Source organism: Ovis canadensis, chromosome 5 (assembly GCF_042477335.2).
Source record: "Ovis canadensis isolate MfBH-ARS-UI-01 breed Bighorn chromosome 5, ARS-UI_OviCan_v2, whole genome shotgun sequence".
Taxonomy (NCBI): domain Eukaryota; kingdom Metazoa; phylum Chordata; class Mammalia; order Artiodactyla; family Bovidae; genus Ovis; species Ovis canadensis.
In genome coordinates this window covers 66,286,113-66,308,764 of record NC_091249.1, presented here as the reverse complement: position 1 = coordinate 66,308,764, position 22,652 = coordinate 66,286,113, and the positions used below count along the sequence as shown (strand labels likewise).

The window sequence follows — 22,652 nt, the reverse complement described above, 5'->3', positions numbered from 1 at the left end:
ACAGGGTGTGAGAAGACTTTTGTTGACCCCTAGGGTGTGGCTTGGGGGGCTGGTTAGTGGCCACATCACCAGGAGAGGGAGGCTCCTGGAGGAGGGACAGGGACAGGGAATGAGGGCCAGCTTCACCTCAGACACGCAGTGTTTGAGGAGCGCCTTCTGTATCAAGGCAGCCCTCCTCGGGGTCATGCCACACATTTCCTTGTGTGATTATCTAATGGTCTCCTGCCTCGCTGGGCTCCCTGAGGACGGGGACTTCGTCTCTCACAGCTCAACACTGCAACCTGTGTGTCAAGCACATGGCTGGGTGGTCAGGATCATGGCCAATAAATATTAATTGGATGAGTGAATGAACTGTTGGAAGCAAATAAATTCAAATTCAATAATATATTCCATAAATATCTATCAAGCACATAATATATGCCAGGCGTTGAGCTAGACTATTTAATTTCCTCTTAGCCACGGTCCTGATGAGGTTATTAATTATCATTCATAGTGAACTGCCCTGTGCACTAACTCTGCAAACACTGAGCCCTGGGGAACAGCCAGTAATTGGGAAACTGGGCCCGACCCTCAGCTGCATCTTCCAAAACTAAGGCTCTCTTATAGCACACTTCCACCCTGACACCAACACCACAGCGGTGGTTTCACCCCACACACTAATTAAATGAACACACTGGATTCACACAGCCCATCTGCGGGCCCAGTAGATGCAGGACCCATCACTGCGGTTTACTGGCTCCCTGTCAGCTTCCCTGTCAGGAAGTTACTTTTTCTCCACATGCCTCAGTTTCCTTGTTTTAAAAACAAGGATGGCAACAGTACCCACCACCCTTATAGGAAAGTTGGAATTTTAAGTATGACAGTTTGTGAATGTCTTTAACAGCCTGCCAGGCACATGATAAGTGCCTGGAACATGGTATTTATCAGCAGCAGCATCCTGAGGCTTGCTGGGCCTTCCTCATCTAACCATCTGATCTTCAGAGTGTGCCGAGTTAAACCAATGCTATACCAGCTCCCTGCATCTCGGCATCTCCAGGACTGTCCGGGCTTGGAGCTCTTGAGGTCTGGCATGTAGGTACCCTGTGCCCAGGCACCAGCGGCTCCGCAAGCCCTGCCCTGTCTCGCCTCTCTGCACAGCAAGCTGTCTTGGGCAAAGCAAGGAGCTCCGTGCCTGACTCCGCTCTTTTGGGGGGAGTTCACTCTCTGTCTAAGGGGGCCATAACCTATTTCTGGAGCAGTAACTGGAGGATAGGAAAAAGCTCACAAGCATCCAAAACCTGCAGCCCCCTCCTGTGGTGCGCACCCCTCACTTCCCCAAGCACGTACGAGGCTTCATGGGGAGCAGGATTACCGGCACCACTCACCACACAAATGGAAATGTTCCTGAGCAAAGTGTGTGCCAATCAAATATTTATAAATCAAACCACATCCTAAAGGCACTAGAGGAGTTCACTGGTCCCCAGAACCCTGCTTTGCAGCCCTTTAGAAAGGGCTCCTTCCCTTCAGTGAATCCCTCCTGCCTGCAGTTCTGGGGGCGATCCAGATTCCCCATCCTGCTGTGGCTCACCACTTGACGGCGAACCCACTGTGCTCCCCATTGCACTGGTGTGCTCTTTAGGTGACCACAGTGGGCAAAGCCAGGCATCAGAGAGACCGACTGGTCTTCAGACAGGCATGCTCTCCCTGGAGGCACATCCTGCTGAAGGCCTCCTTCCCTCTCCTCCCTACCAGCTCCTTATCTGCTTACACAGGAGGGATTTTTCCAGATAGACTTTTTTTTTTTTTTAATATCACACAGTCCATGGACTGTATCAAAATTTTCCAGGCACCTTTTTCAGACCCTAGAGGAGAAGCAAACACCTTTACACATTCTAAGAAAAGTCTTTTTCATACACACATACACACACACACACACACACGTATCCAAACCACTGTAACTTTTTTCCCCCCACAAACTCCATTTTATTTCTTCTCTGTCTTTCTCTAATGTTTTACAGTGCCTGGCTTGTGGCTACATTTTAATTATAAATGCCACTGACATAAAACAACCTCACCAAGTTCTGAATGAGGCTGACCTCATTTTGGGTAAACAAGGCAAAGGACGGGAAGTCTCCAACCCAGAATAAACCAGGCACGTAATCTCTCTGGGCCTCTATCTGGAGAACAGAGGTGGAAAGCAGGCTTAAAGGCCATGGAGGAATGTGCTGCAGAAGCGGGACCTCCCTCCACAGCATTCATCCTGCTGAACGCAGCAGCTGTAGTCTTACCTTTCAAAATTCCTAGGGAAGGACAGGAAGAGAATAGCATGGTGCCCCAAAGCTCATGTCTCTTGGCACTGGCAGGTTCTAACTCCTGTTCCTTCTTTCTATCCTTGGAATGTAAGGGATCATGTGTCTTATTGTGACTAAATGACGATGAAGAGCTAATGGAAGGCTCTGAGGAGCAGAAGAGAAAACCAGAGATACCAGCTTATAATTCCTCAGGAAAAGAAGGAAGAGCTCTAGACAGGGACCAGCATATCCACTCAGATCCCTGGCTTCCCCCTTACCTAAGGGTCCAAAGGATGAGGCAGGAGCATGGGCTGCAAAGGTCATCTTGTATATTTCAGTTATTTGACATTTACTTTTGATAAATTGGCCATTCCCAAACCAGCACACCTTAATGCGTTCCTAGACAAGGAGCAGGACTCTGGATTCCACTGGGGACGCTGTGGTTACTAGTCCATCAGGCAAATGCTTCCAGTCTTTCTGTAGCACATTTTTAAAGTGCTCTATAAGTTTGAATTTCTCAAAGAAACTTGTAACTGTCACGAGAGTACGTTTTTTAAAAATTGCTTTTCACTTCTTCTGCTAAGTCAAAAGTTTCTGTCCATATTTCAGAGATGGGGAACAGTAACTCCCCTGAGGGCTGAGTGATTTGCCTTCTTTTTCAAAAAGTACTTGCCCCTTCATCCTTGGGATGCTACAGAGCCACTGACCACCCTGCTCATAGAGAGCAAGTCCTAAATTCCCCATATGGGAGAGAGGAGGCACTGCCTTCACCCCTGTGTCCTGGGTGCTAACCTGGTGGAAGGTGCTGGAAGAGGACACTGAACAGAGCAGGAGTGACCTGAGTGCCCTTCACCAGCTTTCCCGGTTCCCTGTCTGCCCTTAAATTGTTGTTCAGTCACGAAGTTGTGACCCCATAGACTGCAGCACATCAGGCTTCCCTGTCCTTCACCATCTCCTGGAGTTTGCTCAAACTCATGTCCATTGAGTTGGTGATGCCATCCAACCATCTCATCCTCTGTCGACCCCTTCTCCTGCCCTCAATCAGGGTCTTTTCCAATGAGTCGGAAAGGTGTGTCTGCCCTCAAGATGACATACCTTCTGCAGATACCTGCATTCAGGTCTAGATGGTCCCCGAGGTCAAGTCTGTGTTGGGTCACAGAGCACCGCAGGGGTCAGCAACAGCAAGAAACTGAATGTCTGCCCACCAGCTATAAACCAGGCTTTACAGATCAACTACTCAGCCTCACCCAGAACACTACAAAACCATCAGCAACCCCATCACCCAAAGTTAACCACTGTTACCAACTGGCTGGCTGTTCTTGCCTCAGTATTGTCTTTTGGAAGGAATGAAGTTAGGAGGAAAGGCAATTTCCCTCCATTCCCCTCCCCAGTCTCAGTCATTTTCATCCTCCCCAGAGCAGCCACTGCTATGAATTTGGTCTGAATCAAATGCACATTTTTACCTTTTATTCCCTATCTATTCATGAACTATGTGCACTGGTTTATGTTTTGTTTACAAAATTTTCATCAAGGATTTACCATAAATATTCTTTCGCAGTTTGCTTTTTTTCCCCATCATACATTATTTTCTGCTTTTCTTTGAGAGAGAAAACAATTATAGAGAGAGGGATAAAAGAGGGTTTTGGTTGCTGCACTTCTGTTTACTTTTAGCTCGAAAACAAGTGGAGTTTTTGCTATTGTACTGCTTGATTACTCTGGGTCATCTGACCCTAAATAGGTGTAAGCCCCTGAAGGCAGGGACCTTGCCCACACTGAACAGAGCATCCAGCACGTAATGCCCAGACCATGAATACATGATGACTCGGTGGCTTCCCCTGAGGCCCCTGCTCCCTCCAAGAGGGAAGGGCTGCTGTTTCTGCCAAGGCTGTTGGCCAGTCCCTCCCTCTCTTTGTAAGCCCCCCTCTCCCACTTGCTCTCCTTCCCTCCCAACCCTTAACAGCAGCTGCAGGAGGATGTAGGTTTGGAAAACTGGAATGAAGTCACACTAGGCAGTTGGACACCTAGTCAGCTACGCGAGCAACACACTGGGTGTTACTCCTTCCTGCCAGCCCTGCTTGTAGAAGGATATATGTTTAAGCAACTTAGCCAGAAAGAAATCCAGTGAAAATGAGCTATGAAACTTGGACATCCTGGAGAAATAATATTTACAGAGGAAACTCTTGAGACAAACTCTCACCAGTGCAACAACCTGGTGCTGGGGCTCAGGGCCGAGGGCTGAGTCGTGCGCCAGGCAGCTCTGTCTCATGTCTACCTCCATGGAGCGTTTACATGGCCAAGACAGGGCTCCTCAGACGGCAGAGTCAGCTCTACCTACCCCCACAGCGAGACAAACGGGCAGTATTTAAGGTGCAGAACAGAAACGGACTAGAAAATAAAAAGCTAAAGAAACTAAGTCTTCCTAGGTGATCACGATGTACTGGTGTAGGTTCATCATTTATAACCCCCTCACTGGTGGGGGGTGACAATAATGGGGAGACTGTGCCATGCAGGGGAGGGGCACATGGTAAATTTCATACTTTCCCCGTATTTTTGCTATGAACCTAAAACTGCTCTACAAAAGGAAGTCTATTAAAAAAACATTTTTCTTGATTACCCCAAAGGACTTACCCTTTGGGGTTTCTGTTGCAGCTATAACGTGACTGACTTACATATAATGTGACCTACTTATATAGATGTGCATGCTAAGTCACTTCAGCCGTGTTTGACTCTTTGTGATCCCACGGACTATAGCCTGCCAGGCTCCTCTGTCCATGGGATTCTCCAGGCAAGGATACTGGAGTGGGTAGCTATTTCCTTCTCCAAGGGATCTTTCCCACCCAGGGATCGAACCCAAGTCTCCCGCATTGAAGGCAGATTCTTTACCATCTGAGCCAAAAGTCCCAGGTAGCTAACATCATCATGGCTACAAAACGGGGTTCTGCATGGCCATCCGACATCTTGTGCAGGTCAGATCTTGAACATAAGGGGGACCAAGGAGTGAAGTGAATATGGCTTGATTTGGACCAATCTTTCTGGTAACTGTTCAAGGTATTGTATGAAAGAGAGGAAAAAGCAGGATATTTAAAACAGTCAAGCCTGGATTCTGGTCATGGTTTTGTCTATGATTCCAAGTACAATGTCTGGTAAAGGTGCTCTTACCAAGCTTCAGTTTCCTCACCTGCAGGACAGAGCCAGTGCCACCTTCCTCCAGGGATGCTCTGAGAAGCGATGATGTCACCTAAACACAATAAAAATGATAGCAATTTTACTGGACACGTCTAGGTGTCAGATCATTAAACCTCACAACTCTATGGAGCAGACACTATCATTACAGATAAGGAAACAGAGGTAAATACCATACCCAATCATTACACAGCTAATACACAGCCAAGCCAGAATTTAAATTCATGCAGTTTCCTTCCTGAGTCCAAACTCTTCAGTTTTACACTATTTATACCAAGATAGAAACTAGCAAGATGCCTGGCACATTGTAGATGATGAATAAACAATTATTCCCTTCCTTTGGTTTCTCTGGAGAAGGTGATGGCCACCCCACTCCAGTACTCTTGCCTGGAAAATCCCATGGATGGAGGAGCCTGGTAGGCTGCAGTCCATGGGATCACTAAGAGTCGGACACGACCGAGCGACTTCACTTTCACTTTTCACTTTCATGCATTGGAGAAGGAAATGGCAACCCACTCCAGTGTTTTTGCCTGGAGAATCCCAGGGACGGAGAAGCCTGGTGGGCTGCCGTCTATAGGGCCGCACAGAGTCAGACACGACTGACATGACTTAGCAGAAGTAGCAATTTGGTCTCTCTTAAATATACAGGACTATGCTGAGAAACTGATAGAAAACACATGTGAAAGTTCTCTGCAAATCAGAGGTCAATGAAAATACTGAGCATTGAAAAAATTTCTTTATTGAGATACATTCACATACCTTACAATTCACCCATTTAAAGGATGCCATTCAGTGGTTTTCTTAGAGATTTGTGCAACCATCTCTACAATCAGCTTTCATCACCCTAAAAGAAACCCTATACCTCTTAACCATAGTTTTCCCTTCTCTCTCCAACCCCTTCCTCAGCCCCTGGCTGCCACTAATCTACTTCCTGTCTCTACGGGTTTTGCCTATTCTGGACATTTATTTTAAATGGAATCATACAATATGTGGTCCTTTGTGAGTAAGCTTCTTCACTTAACATGCTTTCAAGGTTCAGCCATGCTGTAGCATGCACCAGTCCTTTATTCCTTTTTATGGTGAAATAATATTCTGTTGTATTTAGCACCATCATTAAATGTATTTACATGCTTTCAAGACTGCTAGTGGTGGGAAAAAACTCTAGAAATTGAATCTAAATCATTCCAATTTTACTAACAAGGAGACTGTGGCCTGAAAGTTAAACAACCCAGCCAAGGTCCTGCTCCTAAGTGGCAAAGCCCAGCCTTGAACCTTACAACTCACAACTCGGTTGCATGTTACTTCACTCCACAAAGCATTATTGGAAACACAATTCAAAATGTGCAGCTTACTAATGATGGGCCAACAGAATCATCTCTGCAAAGATTAGCCTAAAACTGTCCACTCAACAAATACATACTGGCTCTCCCCAGAGTGCAAAGCACTGTGGGAGGCACAGGAGACTGAAGGGGAAATAGGACAGATAAAATTCCTGCCCTTTCTTCCAAGTGTACACTCCCCTGGGGAGGCAGAAATAAATGAGCAAAGCCCTAAACAACAAAAATAAGTGCACGCTAAGTGCCATGAAGGAAACAAACCAGGAAGGAGAAAGACAAAGATGCAGAGACTAGGGTGCCAGGGCTCCTGGGGTGCGGGTGAAAGGACTTGCTGTGCAGAGTGTTGTGGGGTACTTGTGGGGGGAAGGCCTCTCTGAGGAAGGGTTTTTGGGCTGAGGCCAGGAGGAAAAGGACCATCTTTGTGACTATTAGGGGAGAGGAGATACCAGACAGAGGGCAGAGCCTGTGTGCAAAGATCCTGTGGCAGAAGAGAAATTGGTGTGGGAAAGGAGTGGTGTGGTTGGAGTAGTGACTCAGTGAGCGAGTGGTGGGACCCAAGGCTGGAGAGAGGAGGCCTCTGGCCTGTGCTCTCATGACTGCCTCTCAGAGCTAAGCAGAGTCAGGAGGCCTGGTGGCAAAGGAGATTGTGGCTTCTCGCTTTCTTCTTATGAGTTAAATAAACTCTGCTCACCAGAGGAAGTGAGTGGAGGTCCTGAGTCTCTGCAGCAAAGACTTTCAAGGACAAGAGAACTGAGTCTTCAATAATGGTGATGTAACTACGTATCACCCTTGGGATGAATCAGAAGACAAGGAAAACAGAGGGAAATGAGAAGATACAGACATACTAATAAGGAAGTGGTAAAATGATTACCACACATCCACATAAGGGGACACAATTCAATTGGCAAAGATGGAGGGTAACTTCTTCACTGCTTCAGTGCAAAGATTTCCAGTCAGTTTTAACTGAAAAACACAGGTACAAGACTATAGGGTATCTCACCATTTGTGTAGGAAAAAACAAAAAGACAGGAGGGATAAAATCTATTTCTCATGCATAAAATCTCTCTAGAAGAACACACTCAAAATATACCTAGGAGTTTACTTGTTTGTCTCTGTCTACCCAGGAGAATGTATCCCAGGGGAAGGGCAAGGATCCCTGTCTGTCTTGACCCCCATCAATTGGGAGCAAGAGGTTGGAAGGGGCAGAAGGAGGACATTCGCCACCTCCTCCTCTGTGTTTCCAAGTATGAAACATGGGAATACATTTCTGATTCTAAGAAATCAAATAAAAAATGAAAACAAAGAAAAGCAATGAGGGGCCTAGGGGTTCAAACTGAAGGCCTGTGCTCCTTCTAGCATCCCCTGTACTTTGGCCTCTGACAAAGTCAACCCTTAGAGAGGTCAGCTGACTCCCAAAGAACTGTTGGATGCTCAGTGGTCCCCAGTCCAGACTTCACTCCTAATCATAACAATGGTTAGGACCAATGAAATTGTCCAGAAGTGGGCAAGGCACCATGGGAGTATCAGTCAGTGTAACTGGAGAGGAGGTAACTCAGAGCATCTCAGTCTTTACCCTTAACCTCAGTGTTTCCCAACCTTGGCACTACCGACTTTTGGGGCTGAATAATTCCTTGCTGTGAAGGGGTTCCCTGGGCACTGTAGGATGTTGAGCAGTATGCCTGGCTTCTACTTGCTAGATGTGAGTAGCACTATCCCACCCTAGCTGGGACAACCAAGAGTCTACAGACATGGCTACCTGCCCCCTGCAGAACAAAATCATCCCCAGTTGAGAACCACCACTCCCATCCCAGGTACCTTCCTCATTCTCCCTGTCAGAGGTCAGGATTTCCCCTCTACCAGTACCCAAGTGGGGTTGCCACAGAGGTAGGGGCTTGACTGAACTTCATCGTGGGTAAGCTCCTTGAGTTTCATACATGTCAATAACTTCCTGGGAACCTCTTCCATCTGGGAAAATAACATTATTAGATTCTGAAAAATAACAATCTGTCCATGAAAAGCACCCATGAAAGGAAGGCCCAGGCCTTCCCAGCACTCCTGCAAAGCAGGTTGAGAACTGCAGCCGAACAGCCTCAGGCTGGCCAGCTGCCAATTCTGTGGTACCCCAAGATCGCTTGCTGGGATGCTGGATCCAGGGAAGTGAATGAGCTTCCTCCCCTGACCCTGCCCTGTGAAGTGCATTTGGGGTCACAAACGAGGCAGAGACGGGTGGGTGAGCCTGCCACCACCTCTCCTTCCCTCGAGAACATGACTCCCAACAGACGGCTTTCTTTGGAGGGCAAAGAAAAAGGAACTGTATTTCTATGTTTTGATTAATATGAGGCTCATCCTTGAGGGCTCTGTGAGATGAATGAGCAGAATTTTCCGTGGCTAACTGTCCTGGCTGCCAGACTCTATCGGCAAAAGCTTAGTGTTTATTTACTTTTGCTCGTGTTATTTTTATTTCAGTTCAGCTGCAGCTCTATGCGGAAAGCATAGGGGAGGTGTATATTAAGAGTACGGAGACTGGCCAGTTCTTGGCCATGGACACCAACGGGCTTTTGTACGGCTCAGTAAGTATGTGGCTGACATGCTTCCAGACTCAGCCAAGGTTTGAGGTTTCCAGAAATCTTGTTACATGGAGTGATGCAAACTATAAAGCATCAATTAGTCTCTGTTTGTTATTTTTTCCAGCAGGATTCCCACCCTCCACACTGCCTTATTTTAGGCACAAACATAAGAGTTTCTTGCGGTATTCTCTCAAAATACTCCAACATATTATCACATAGACAAAGAGAAAACATTGATTGAAATTTTAGTAACTCATCCAGTCACTTGCTCCAGAATACCCAATCCCACTTTATTCATTCATTCATTAATTCCAAAAATGCTTCCTGAGCATGTGCCTTGGGTTATATAGGTATGTCTCATGCTTTTTATAAAAACTGCAGAGCCCAGACTCTTGCAGTTGATACGTCATACATAAAACTTTTAAAATAGTCCTTTTATTCTGGAAGGGTCACCTAAAAGGATAAAAAGTTTAATAAGTTAATTCAACAAACACGTAGTAATGCCTCCTGTGTGTAAGTGCAGTTGGGTACAGGGGTGAGAGGAGGGTGGGGGGTGGGAGTGAGGAGGGTAATGAATAGACACATCCCTGCCCTGGAGAAGCACGGTCCAAGAGCTTATTCAGTGGCTAAAATCCTTCTCCTTTCCTCTTTTACTTAAGGCTTTATACATGTCTGACTCAGTACATATTGATCTTTGTGAGAAAGGAAGGAAACAGGGTCAATTTTATTTTTTCCCTATTCGTATCTCTGGTAAAGGATTTGAATTGAAAGAGAGCTAAAGCCAATGGCTGCACCTTTTGCAAATTATTTCTGGATTTCAATAATCCCTTCTCTGTAGCTTAACAACTGAACATTAAGGCTTCACCAAACCCCCTTCTTCCCTTTTATGAAGACATCTACCAAAAGGCAGCCAGCAGGGGAATTTCAGTCCAGGGCTCCCTTTAACTTAAATCGAATTGCCAAGTGGCAATTCAAACTTTTTCTTGAAGCTGGAATTTCAGCTAGGGCTTGGGGTCTGAACACAGTTCATCTTTTTCATGCTGCCCACTAGGGCTCAGCAGATGAGACCATCGGAGGAACAGCTAACTCCTGTAGGCTGTTTGCTGAAATACAGATTGATTTGGACAACTTGAAAGGGTTTAGAGCTAGGCAGTCACTGGAAGTGAGAGTAGATATTTTTTTTAAGGCAGATCTTCCAATCTGTAATTAAATCAATAGACCAATCCATCAATCAGTCTCAGACTCGTAACTTAATCTCGTGTCTCTGCCAGTTTGGCAAGTTACTCACCTACTCTGAGCCTTATCTGAAGCAAGGACAGTAATGAACAGTAATTACCGCATACTTACATAGGTCAGGAGAGTCAGAGAGACAACACACAGAATCCACCCGCACGGAGCAATGACAGCTGTAACGCAACTGCTTTACAGATTCCTTACCTTCATTATCACATTATATGTTACAGTTTTATGGCTTTTCTTTAAGTCAATACTGATGTTTATTATAACCTTCTCTTACTTGTATAAAACTTTGACGGAGAATGCCCCTTAAATTCCATTTCCTCTAGGATTGAAACACCCTTCTCTAACCATAGTCTTGGATGTCACTGATTCACCTGAAATATGCCCAGGGTGATCTTAATATATCACTATTTTCATATTCCTAAGAATATGAATTTTCATCTGCCTTCATTGATGAAGCAAAGTTCTAAAATATCTCAGAGCTCTGCCCCATGCTCTTAGCCAATAGCAGGTATTCATTTATCCAGATACAAATTTCTATACATGGAAAGTACATTTTTTTTTTTTAGTTTGAAAGGCTCTAAAACATTAATATATTTATCTTTGGGAATGGTGAATGGATGACTTTATAATACGCGAATGCTTTTTTGTATTTTCCAAATTTTCTATAGTGGGTATCCATCACCTACGTAATTGGGGGAAAGCATGACATGGGGTTGCAAAGAGTCAGACATGACTGAGTGACTAACACTTTCACTTCATTCTTTTTCATGCTAAATATAAAAAATTAACTAGAACAACAGCCATGAATCAGCTGTTAATCCCCAGGCCTATGGCACTGCACGAAGTGCACAGTAAGTGCTGACAAATCCTGGTTGAAGCACAGATAGAGCATCTCCAATTTGGCCTCTGACTCAGCCTGTGACTCAGCAATTCTGTGTGTGTCAGCTGCTCTTGTGTAATAGACATATCAGGTGAGGGACGTGGCCGTGCTCAGCTTCATCACAGCACCCAGGCCTGACACCCACGGAGGGCTGTCATAGGCTGAGTCCTCCCTGCAGGAGAGTGGATAACCCACATGGGTCCAACACTGCCAACCTCCTCCCACCCCGATGATGTGCACCAGACTAATGTCTGGGCAAGTTCCTCCAGAGGCCGCAGAGTCACCTAATCAAATATTACATCTCTATCCTATCTTGTTCCTAAATGGTCTAAAGTGTCTGGCCCAGCTGTCACTGCACTAGGCTGCAGAGGAATAAGGAGCAGAAACCTCCTGTTACACTGTTGTTGTTCAGTCACTCAGTCATGTCCAGCTCTTTGCAACCCCATGGACTGCAGCATGCCGGGCTTTCCCGTCCTTCACCATCTCCTGGAGTTGGCTCAAACTCACGTCCATTAAGTCAGCGATGCCATCCAACCATCTCGTCCTCTTTCTCTTGGCCCTTTTCTCTTGCTCTCAATCTTTCCCAGCATCAGGTATTTTCCAATGAGTAGGTTCATTGTGTCAGGTGGACAAAGTATTGGAGCTTCAGCTTTAGCATCAGTCTTTTTAATGAATATTCAGGGTTGATTTCCTTTAGGATTGACTGGATTTCCTTATGGTTCAAGGGACTCTCAATCTTCTCTGGCACTACAGTTCAAAAGCACCAATTTTAGGCACTCAGCCTTCTCCTTATGGTCTAACTCTCACATCTGCACATGACTACTGGAAAAACCATAGCTTTGACTTGATGGACCTTTGTTGGCAAAGTAATGTCTTTGGTTTTTAATATGCTGTCTAGGTTTGTTATAGCTTTTCTTCCAAGGAGCAAGTGTCTTTAAATTTCATGGCTGCAGTCACCATCTGCAGTGATTTTGGAGCCCAAGAAAATAAGGTCAGTCACTGTTTCCATTGTTTCTCCATCTATTTGCCATGAAGTGGTGGGACTGGATCCCATGATCTTAGTTTTTTGAATGTCATTTTAAGCTAGCTTTTTCACTTTCTTCTTTCACCTTCATCAAGAGGATCTTTAGTTCTTCTTCACTTTCTTCCGTAAGTGTGGTGTCATCTGCCTATCTGAGGTTATTGATATTTTTCCCAGCAATCCTGATTCCAGCTTGTGCTTCATCCAGCCCGAATTGCACATGAAGTACTTCTTATAAGTAAAATAAGCAGGGTGACAATATACAGCCTTGATGTACTCCTTTCCCAATTTGGAACCAGTCCATTGTTCTGCCTGGTTCTAACTGTTGCTTCTTGACCTGCATACAGATTTCTTAGAAGGCAGGTAAGGTGGTCTGGTATTCCACTTTCTTTAAGAATTTTCCACAGTTTGTTGTGATCCATACAGTCAAAGACTTTAGCATAGTCAATGAAGCAGAAGTATATGTTTTTCTGGAATTCTCTTACTTTTTCTATGATCCAATGGATGTTGGCAGTTTGATCTCTGGTTCCTTTGCCTTTTCTAAATTCAGCTTGTACATCTGGAATTTCTTGGTTCACGTACTGTTGAAGCCTCGCTTGGAGAATTTTGAGCATTACTTTGCTAGCATGCAAAATGAGTGCAACTATGAGGTAGTTTGAACATTCTTTGGCATTGCCCTTCTTTGGGATTGGAATGAAAACTGACCTTTTCCAGTCCTGTGGCCACTGCTGAGTTTTCCAAATTTGCTGACATATTGAGTGCAGCACTTTCACAGCATCATCTTTTAGGATTTGAAACAGCTCAGCTGGAATTCCATCACCTCCACTAGCTTTGCTCATAGTGATACTTCCTAAGACCCACTTGACTTCACACTCGAAAATGTCTGGCTCTAGGTGAGTGGTCACACCATCGTGGTTATCTGGGTCATGAAAATCTTTTTTGTATAGTTCTTCTGTGTTTTCTTGCCACCTCTTCTTAATATCTTTTGCTTTTGTTACGTCCATATCATTTTTGTCCTTTATTGAGCCCATCTTTGCATGAAATGTTCCCTTGGTATCTCTAATTTTCTCGAAGAGATCTCTAGTCTTCCCCATTCTATTGTTTTCCTCTATTTCTTTGCATTGATCACTTAGATAGGCTTTCTTATCTCTCTTTGCTATTCTTTGGAACTCTGCATTCAGATGGGTATATCTTTTCTTTTCTCATTGCCTTTCACTTCTCTTCTTTCTCAGCTATTTGTAAGGCCTCCTCAGACAACCATTTTGTCTTTTTGCATTTCTTTTTCTTGGGAATGGTTTTGATCACCGCCTCGTATACAACATTAGGAACTTCCATCCGTAGTTCTTCTGGCATTCTTGTCTATCAGATCTAAACCCTTGAATCTATTTGTCACTTTCACTGTATAATCCTTTTACGTAGTTCCTTACTAATCAAAGATAACCTTACTGAATACTTTAAATGAACTCAAGAACGAAACTACATTCATCACCTACTTGGTGAATACCTCTTATGTTCAAATTCTCTGTGTTGGGGAGGAGACACAAGGCTACAAGATTCCATCTCTTTCCTCAGTAGGACTGACAGTCTATACACACAAACATGCTCACCAATAGAGAATAAACAACAGGATTGGAAACCACCAGAAAGGGACTTGCCAACCATTGCTGAGTGAAGAGATAACATAGACATCACATGACTTGGAATTGGAGCTAAGTCAATACAGAGCACATGTATTTTAAAACTCCTGTCTTATGTCCAAACATAATAAACGTATTCTAAAATCTTGACAAATAGAAACTGCCAAGAACTGGAATTCCTCCCATTCTAACATGCATTTTAGTAAAAAAAAAAAAAAAAAGAAAGAAAGAAAAGTAATTGTTGGTAGATATTTTCAGTGTAATTGCACAATTTAAAATGTTTTAACTATCTATCCAATTAATAAATTGACAGTTGCATTGGATCCTTTCATGAGGATATACCGCTCTCCACTTAACCAATCACAGTTCCATGGGTATTTACATTGTTTCCCACGTTATCATTATAGCCAATATTAAAGAACATCTTTTGAAAATATAGTTTTACACTGGCTCAACTAACTCAGAAGTGTCAATTCCTAGAAGGGAAATCACTGAGTCAAGGGCAATGCATACTTTAAATTTTGATGCACATGCAAGTTCAATTCAGTCACTCAGTCGTGTCCAACTCTTTGCAACCCCATGGACTGCAGCACACCAGGCCTCCCTGTCTATTACTAACTCCCAGAGCTTGCTCAAATTTATGTCCATCGAGTCGGTGATGCCATTCAATCATCTCCTCCTCTTCATCCCCTTCTCCTACCTTCAATCTTTCCCAGCATCAGGGTCTTTTTTAATGAGTCAGTTCTTCACATCAGGTGGTTAAAGTATTGGAGTTTCAGCTTCAGCATATGCAAAAGTCCCCTCAAAAAGTTTCCACCAATTAATCTCACCAATGTGTGTAAAAGTGCCTATTTCCCACACTCTCCCCAATACCAAGCCTTGTAAATCTTTTTAAGATTATTATAACCAACATAAGTTAAATCATTTTTTAATTTACATCTTCTTGCTAGTGAGATTAAATATGTTTTCATAGGTTTATCACCCATTTTTAAAACAGCAGAGATAACATGCCATTTTGATAACATCCTAAATCTATATCCATATGGCCTATCTATGTCTCTGTATGCTCATACATAAAGATGTATGGAAGGAAGTTCATCAACTGTTAACAGATGCTTATATCTGAATGGGTATGCTTTGGGGTGATTTTTTTCTTTCTGTTTTTAAAGTGAAGCTGTGATTTTTACAAGTACCATTCTTTTGATAAGTAGCAAAAAATAAAGTTATTTTCATTAAAACAAAAACAAAAACAACCCTTTACGTTCCAGGACATGTTTTGTGCTTAGGACATATTTTGTGCACTCATGTTCATAATGGAGAAGGCAGTGGCAACCCACTCCAGTACTCTTGCCTGGAGAATCCCATGGACGGAGGAGCCTGGTAGGCTACAGTCCGTGGGGTCAGGAAGAGTTGGACATGACTGAGTGACTTCACTTTCACTGTTCACTTTCATGCACTGGAGAAGGAAATGGCAACACACTCCAGTGTTCTTGCCTGGAGAATCCCAGGGACAGGGAAGCCTGAAGGGCTGTCATCTATGGGGTCGCTCAGAGTAGGACACGACTGAAGCAACTTAGCAGCGCAGCAGCAGCAGCATGTTCATAGTAGCACTAAAGTAAAATCCTGATGTTGTTAGTGAAAACTACCAGGGTATAAAGTAAAATTGGCAGGTTTTCATTTACTCTTCAGGATCACACTTAAGAACGTCCCATAGCATCACAATCTGGTTTCACCTCTTTTGGAAGTTTTTCACGGTCAAACCTAGGTGTCAGGTCTCCACAGAAACAAAAGATTCAGCCCTGTCCTTGAGGTACTTCAAGTCATTCAGGATTTCCTCCGTGGGAGAGTACAGGGTCCTAAGCACAACAGACACTAGAAGAGCTTGCCTAACAGCAGACGCACACTGAAGGCTCACTGAAGTCCTCATTTCTAGCCTCAGACACAGGTTCCATTATTTTCCCACTATTTGCTTCACTGAACAAAAAAAGTGAAGCACAGACAGCCTCACTAACTTGCCCAAGGTCACACAACTAGTAAACAGAGGAACCCCATCGAAAACCACTCACTAATTATTCTACTCTCTCTGGTTTTGTTATTTTTTTTAGCAAACACCCAGTGAGGAATGTTTGTTCCTGGAAAGGCTGGAGGAAAACCATTATAACACCTACATATCCAAGAAGCATGCAGAGAAGAATTGGTTCATTGGTCTCAAGAAGAACGGAAGCTCCAAACTCGGTCCTCGGACTCACTTCGGCCAGAAAGCCATCTTGTTTCTCCCCCTGCCAGTTTCCTCTGATTAAAGAAATCTGTTCTGGGTGCTGACCACTCCAGAGGAATCTAAAGGTGTCCTCACCTGGCTGACCCCAGATTGTACCCTTTACCATTGGCCGTGCTAACCCCTGGCCCACAGAGCCTAAACCTGTAATGTGCTTCTACATGCCCAGTTCACTATTTTTAGAGCCCTTCGCCCTGGCACAGTTTGGAACTGAGGGACCAAATGGCTTTTAGGGGCCAGCTGGCTGGCCAGTCTGGGTCTGGTTTGGAAGTCCAGTTGCCTCTGGGCATCTGCTGCTGGCTGAGCCTCTCGATGCATGGGTGGGGCCAAATGAAGTATGAGCAGGGGGCTGCCAAGTGGGTTGGGAGTAACTGCATGCAATTCCCTCTACAGAGTAAACCCTGCCTGAGTCCCTTGAACATCTGGCATGATTCCCTTTCATCCTTTCAATCCATCATGAATGTCAGCAGAAAAGTTGATGGCTAGGTTGGAGGAAGGCAGCTTTCCATGAGTGGAAACATGGATGAAGAAATCCCCTCTCAAGAACAGAAGGGATTCCAGTGGCAAGGGGAGGCTGACTGGATTCGAGTGGGATTTCAGTGCACAATCCCACTGGGAGGATCGTGGGAGGCTCGGGCACAGGAGAGCAGAATGAAGGCACAGCCTTAGGAGCTGTTACAATGCCTTGACTTCTCCCTGGTTATTCAGCAGCAGGAAGCCCTTGGATGATGTCAGGTGGAGAGCAGAAGTGGATTCTTGATAAAAATCAGGTTGTCAGGTGTTGGGAAATTCATTTGGGTCTGGGGAGTGGGTGTGGGAGTGATAAGATAGGGGAAGCATAGGCTCAGAGGATGTTATTCTCCAAAAAGGATATTCTAGAAATGAGAAGGAAAGAGAAAGGGACACCATGACCTGTGTGTGGGCACCAGAAAGTACAGGTTTGGGGGTCCTGGGGCACTGCTTACAAACCATAGAGCATCTTGTTTTGACTGCAGATTATGGTTCAGTGACTCTGCGGTGGAGTTTTCCCATTTCTTACAAGATCCTAGGTGCTGCAGATGCTGCTGCCTATCCACTCCACCCCCACACATTAAATAGCAAGGTCCCTGAAAGTGTTATTCAGATATAAGGGGGCTCAAACCCAGACCCCATGCTCCATGGATCTTCCTGCACTCAGGCAGTTATGCTTGAGTCAGGATTGTGGGTTCAAAGCACTTTGGCCCAATGCCTATAAAATGCCCATTTAGAAGATATACAAAAGCATACTTCAAAAATGCTAAACCCTCACAAACAGCTTTTCCCAAAAGGCCGTTTGTGTGATGATTACTTATATAAATATGCTTCCTGCTTCAAGAAAACTTGACCCAAGTGGCTAGCAAATTAGAAACACCATTCATCTCTGACATGATACTGTTGCCATGTAAAGGCCTTTAATAAGCCATTTAAACTTACTGTGAGATTGTACCTTTTACTCATATTTAAAAATATATAGCTCAAAGGCAGTTAAACGGATTAGTATTCAGCCATTGAGAATGGTAATAATAGCATATGCTATATAAGCTCCTTAACTATCTACTACTTAGACTACTACATTTACCTTAGAAAATGAGATTTCTCTTTGTTTTTCACTGTGGTGTTATAAATTTTCTTTTGAAAATGGGGACTCTCGAGCAATGATATAATTGTGTATAAAAACTGATGTCTTATAATGATTTTCAGTGATTATTAATTGAAAGGTAATTCCTTAGTAATTGAACTATTCTGAATAAGAAAAATGGCAGTATGTGAAAGTTCAGCATGATGCTACAATTGAGGAACTAAGTTAACACTACATTATTAATATAATTCTGCATTTGTACAGCAGAACATTTCATAACTTCTTCTGTTTTTGTAACTTGGATAAGACAATTTTATTTTATTTTAGTAAGTCTTTGCAGGGAAGTTGGGGATAGTGCAGTGTGGCTTGACATCTCTTGACTATAAAGATTTGGCCAGGAAAAGGTACCCAGTGAGGAATTCTAAGATATTTATAATGGTCCATAATTTTTAGTTTATGAATCAAATTCAAGTATAACATTGGCCAAGAAAAATTAAAACTGTGGCTAAAAGATGAGACAGAAGTCTGTGGTTGCAAAGACCCAAAGCATTGAGAAGAAACATTACTGTGAACTTGACAAGCTTAGCCCAGTCGTTACTCGTGTATTCACTCAATGAGTAAGTGCCAAAGGTGTGCCAGGCATTTTACTGGGTCCTGGCGCCCCCGGGAACATTGTCTGCCTGGTTTGCTGCTGTATTCTCTCCCAGGACATTATATAATGTTTATAATGAAAAATGCTGAGGATTCATTTCTTTCAGTCAAGTAAAGACCAGAGAATCTATAGGTAACTGCTGAATAAACAACTCCCAGAAACCAATGTTCTGGAAGAATTAGCAACCCCCAGCTTGAGAAAAGCCTCTATCGAAGTGTCAGGGTATGGCCAGGTAAACCTAACACTGCAATTGCAGAACCATGTCAGTTCAGGGAGATAACCTTCAAATCAATAAAAAAGGCCTTCCGATCCTATATGAAGGAAGTGGGTGGCAGTTCCCTGCACTGTTTTGAACATGTTCTCGTTCCTCAAGCTTGGAGCATTCCTGTTGCGCTCTCTCTCCTGTGAGAAAGTTGTGGAGCCATCTGCCTGTCAGATGCCTATCATGTGGATTCATTTTCAAGTCAACTGCTATGAGTTGCCTGGCATTCTGTACAAAGCATCAGGAGTGTATAAGCTTCTGATTGTTTTCAATGTGATGGTGGAGGTGATGGAAATCTGTTTCCTCGGAAGGGGTGATAATTAAAGCCTCCCATGGCTAACCACGTGGACTTACAAAAAACTGACTAGAGCATCCCATGTTACTGAAGATAAGGGTCCGTGCTTTGTGCTGGAGGAGATGGAGCCCAGGTCCTCAGCCTTGTAAAGCATACTGCTTAAACCGATCAAGTTCCTGGGGTGCAAAGCAGACCTCAGAAGAAGAAGATGCCTGTCATTCACATCACTGTCTCTCTTTTTTTGCACCTTAAAAATATTAGTAAATGTTACACTTATAGGCGAAAACTTTTCTCTCGGTTTTTGAACGTCACCGTGTCTCATCTTCCTGCGTAAGGACTTAGCCGGCATACCTGAGCTCTGGATGCTTTGTTTCCTACACTTAGCTTGTTACCAGATATGAGACTTTGAAGGTTAATAGGAAAAACACTTTTTCATTTTGTTTGGAAACCTAAGGCAATAACAGAGCTTCTCCAGGGATCCATTAGGGAAATATATGCAGGAAATTTGCCCTCTGAAGAGCCAAGGACCATTACTAACTTGTTGTTGTTGTTGAGTTGCTAAGTTGTGTCTGACTCTTTGTGATCCCATAAACTGAAGCACCCCAGGCTTTCCTGTCCTTCACTATCTCCCAGAGTTTGCTCAAACTCATGTCCACTGAGTCAGTGATGCCATCCAATCATCTCATCCCTCTGTCACCCTCTCTCATCCCTCTGTTGCCCCCTTTTTCTCTTGCCCTCCACCTTTCCCAGCATCAAAGTATTTTCCAATGAGTAGGCTCAGGTGGCCAAAGTATTGGAGCTTCAGCTTTAGCATCAGTCTTTTTAATGAATATTGAGGATTGATTTCCTTTAGGATTGACTGGTTCAATCTCCTTACGGTTCAAGGTACTCTCAAGAATCTTCTCTAGCACTACAGTCCAAAAGCACCAATTCTTAGGCGCTCAGCCTTCTCTTTACGGTCCAACTAGCACATCTGCTCATGACTACTGGAAAAACCACACCTTTGATTATATGGATCTCTGTCAGCAAAGTGATGTCTCTGCTTTATCATATGCAGTCTAGGTCTGTCATAGCTTTTCTTCCAAGAAGCAAGCATTTTTTAATTTCAAGGCTGCAGTCATGAAAGTGCATTTCATGAAACTGACCATCAGCAGTAATTCTAGAGCCCAAGAAAATAAAATTAGTCACTGTTTCCACTTTTTCTCATCTATTTGCCATGAAGTTAGTTTTCTGATGCCATGATCTTAGTTTTTTGAATGTTGAGTTTTAAACCAGCTTTTTCACTCACCTCTTTCACCCTCAACAAGAGGCTCTTTAGTTCCTCTTCACTTTCTGCCATTAGAGTGGTATCATCTGCGTATTTGAGATTGTTGATATTTTTCCCAGCAATCTTGATTCCAGCTTATGATTCATCCAGCCTGGCACTTCGTATGAGGTACTGTGCATATAAGTAAAATAAGCAGGGTGACAATATACAGCCTTGATGTACTCCTTTCCCTATTTGGAACAAGTCCATTGTTCTACGTCCAGTTCTAACTGTTGCTTCTTGACTTGCATACAAGTTCCACAGGAGGCAGGTAAGATGGTCTGGTATTCCCAACTTTTTAAGAATTTTCCTCAGTTTGTTGTGATCCACACAGTAAAAGGCTTTAGCATAGTCAATGAAGCAGAAGTAGATGTTTTTCTGGAATTCCCTAGCTTTTTCTAGGATCCAGTGGATATTGGAAATTTGATCTCTGGTTTCTGTCTTTCCTAAAGCTCCTTTGATATATTTGGAAGTTTTCAGTTCATGTACCATTGAAGCCTAGCTTGAAGGATTTTGAGCATTACCTTGCTGGCATGTGAAATGAGCACATTACATGATAGTTTGAACACTATTCGGCATTGCTCTTCTTTGGGATTGGAATGAAAACTGACATTTTCCAGTCCTGTGGCCACTGCTGAGTTTTCCAAATCTGCAGACATACGCAGTGCAGCACTTTCACAGCATCATCTTTTAGGATTTGAAGTAGCTCAGCTGGAATTCCATCATCTGCACTAGCTTTGCTTGTAGTAATGCTTCCTAAGGTGTATTTGACTTCACACTTCAAAATGTCTGGCTCTAGGTGAGTGACCACACCATCCTGGTTATCCAGGTCATTAAGACCTTTTTGTATAGTTCTTCTGTATACTCTTGCCACCTCTTCTTAATATGTTCTGCTTCTGTTAGGTCCTTGCCACCTCTTCTTAATATGTTCTGCTTCTGTTAGGTCCTTTATTGTGCCCATTCTAGTAAAAAAAAAAATGGTCCTTTGGTATCTCCAATTTTCTTGAAGAGATCTCCAGCCTTTCCCATTTTATTGTTTTCCTCTATTTCTTTGCATTGTTCACTTAAGAAGGCTTTCTTATCTCTCCTTGCTATTTTTGGAACTCTGCATTAGGCTGGGTATATCTTTCCCTTTCTCCTTGCCTTTCACTTCTTTTCTCGGTTATTTTTAAGGTCTCCTCAGACAACCAATTTGTCATCTTGCATTTCTCTTTCTTTGGGATGGTTTTGGTCACCATCTACTGTATAATGTTACAAACCTCCATCCACAGTTCTTCGGGCACTCTGTCTATCAGATCTAATCCCTTGAATCTATTCACCACCTCTACTGTATAATCATAAGAGATTTGATTCAGGTCATACCTGAATGGCCTAGTGGTTTTCCCTACTTTCTTCAATTTAAGCCTGAATTTTGCAATAAGGAGTTCATGATATGAGCCACAGTCCACTCCAGGTCTTCTTTTTGCTGACCGTATGAAGCTTCTCCATCTTCAGCTGCAAAGAATATCATCAATCTGATTTCTATATTGACCATTTGGTGATGTCCATGGGTAGAGTCATCTCTTGGGTTGTTAGAAGAGGGTGTTTGCTATGACCACTGTGTTTTCCTGACAATACTGTTAGCCTTTGCCCTCCTTCATTTTGTACTCCAAGGCCAAACTTGTCTATTACTCCAGGTATCTCTTGATTTCCTACTTTTGATTTCCAATCACCTATGATGAAAGGACATCTTTTTTTGATGTTAGTTCTAGAAGGTCTTATAGGTCTTCACAGAACTGGTGAACATCAGCTTCTTTGACATTAGAACCTGGCTGGGGTATAGACTTGAATTACTGTGATGTCGAATGATTTGCCTTGGAAATGAACTGAGATGATTCTGTCATTTTTGAGACTCTTTTGTTGACTATGGGGGGTACTCCATTCCTTCTAAAGGATTTTGGCCACAGTAGTAGATATAATGGTCATCTGAATTAAATTCACCCATTCTCATCCATTTTAGTTCACTGATTCCTAAAATGTCGGTGTTCACTCTTGCCATATCCTGTTTGACCACTTCCAAATTACCTTGATTCATGTACCTAACATTCCAGGTTCCTACACAATATTGTTCTTTACAGCACTGAACTTA

At 43.5% G+C, this 22,652-nt stretch overlaps 1 protein-coding gene across 4 annotated transcripts in view; it reads left to right on the top strand.

The window, feature by feature from the left end:
* The window catches only part of FGF1 (fibroblast growth factor 1), a 113,248-nt gene extending 93,744 nt beyond the window's left edge, over window positions 1–19,504 (top strand). For 3 of the 4 annotated variants that reach the window (XM_069592295.1, XM_069592294.1, XM_069592297.1), the window contains 2 exons: window positions 9,257–9,360; window positions 16,243–19,504. In XM_069592295.1, the coding sequence (XP_069448396.1) occupies window positions 9,257–9,360; window positions 16,243–16,437 (299 nt within the window). In that variant the 3' untranslated portion in view covers window positions 16,438–19,504. The remainder of the gene's footprint in view (window positions 1–9,256; window positions 9,361–16,242) is intronic. The other variant, XM_069592298.1, reaches the window with a different exon arrangement.
* Window positions 19,505–22,652: the final 3,148 nt, after the last annotated feature.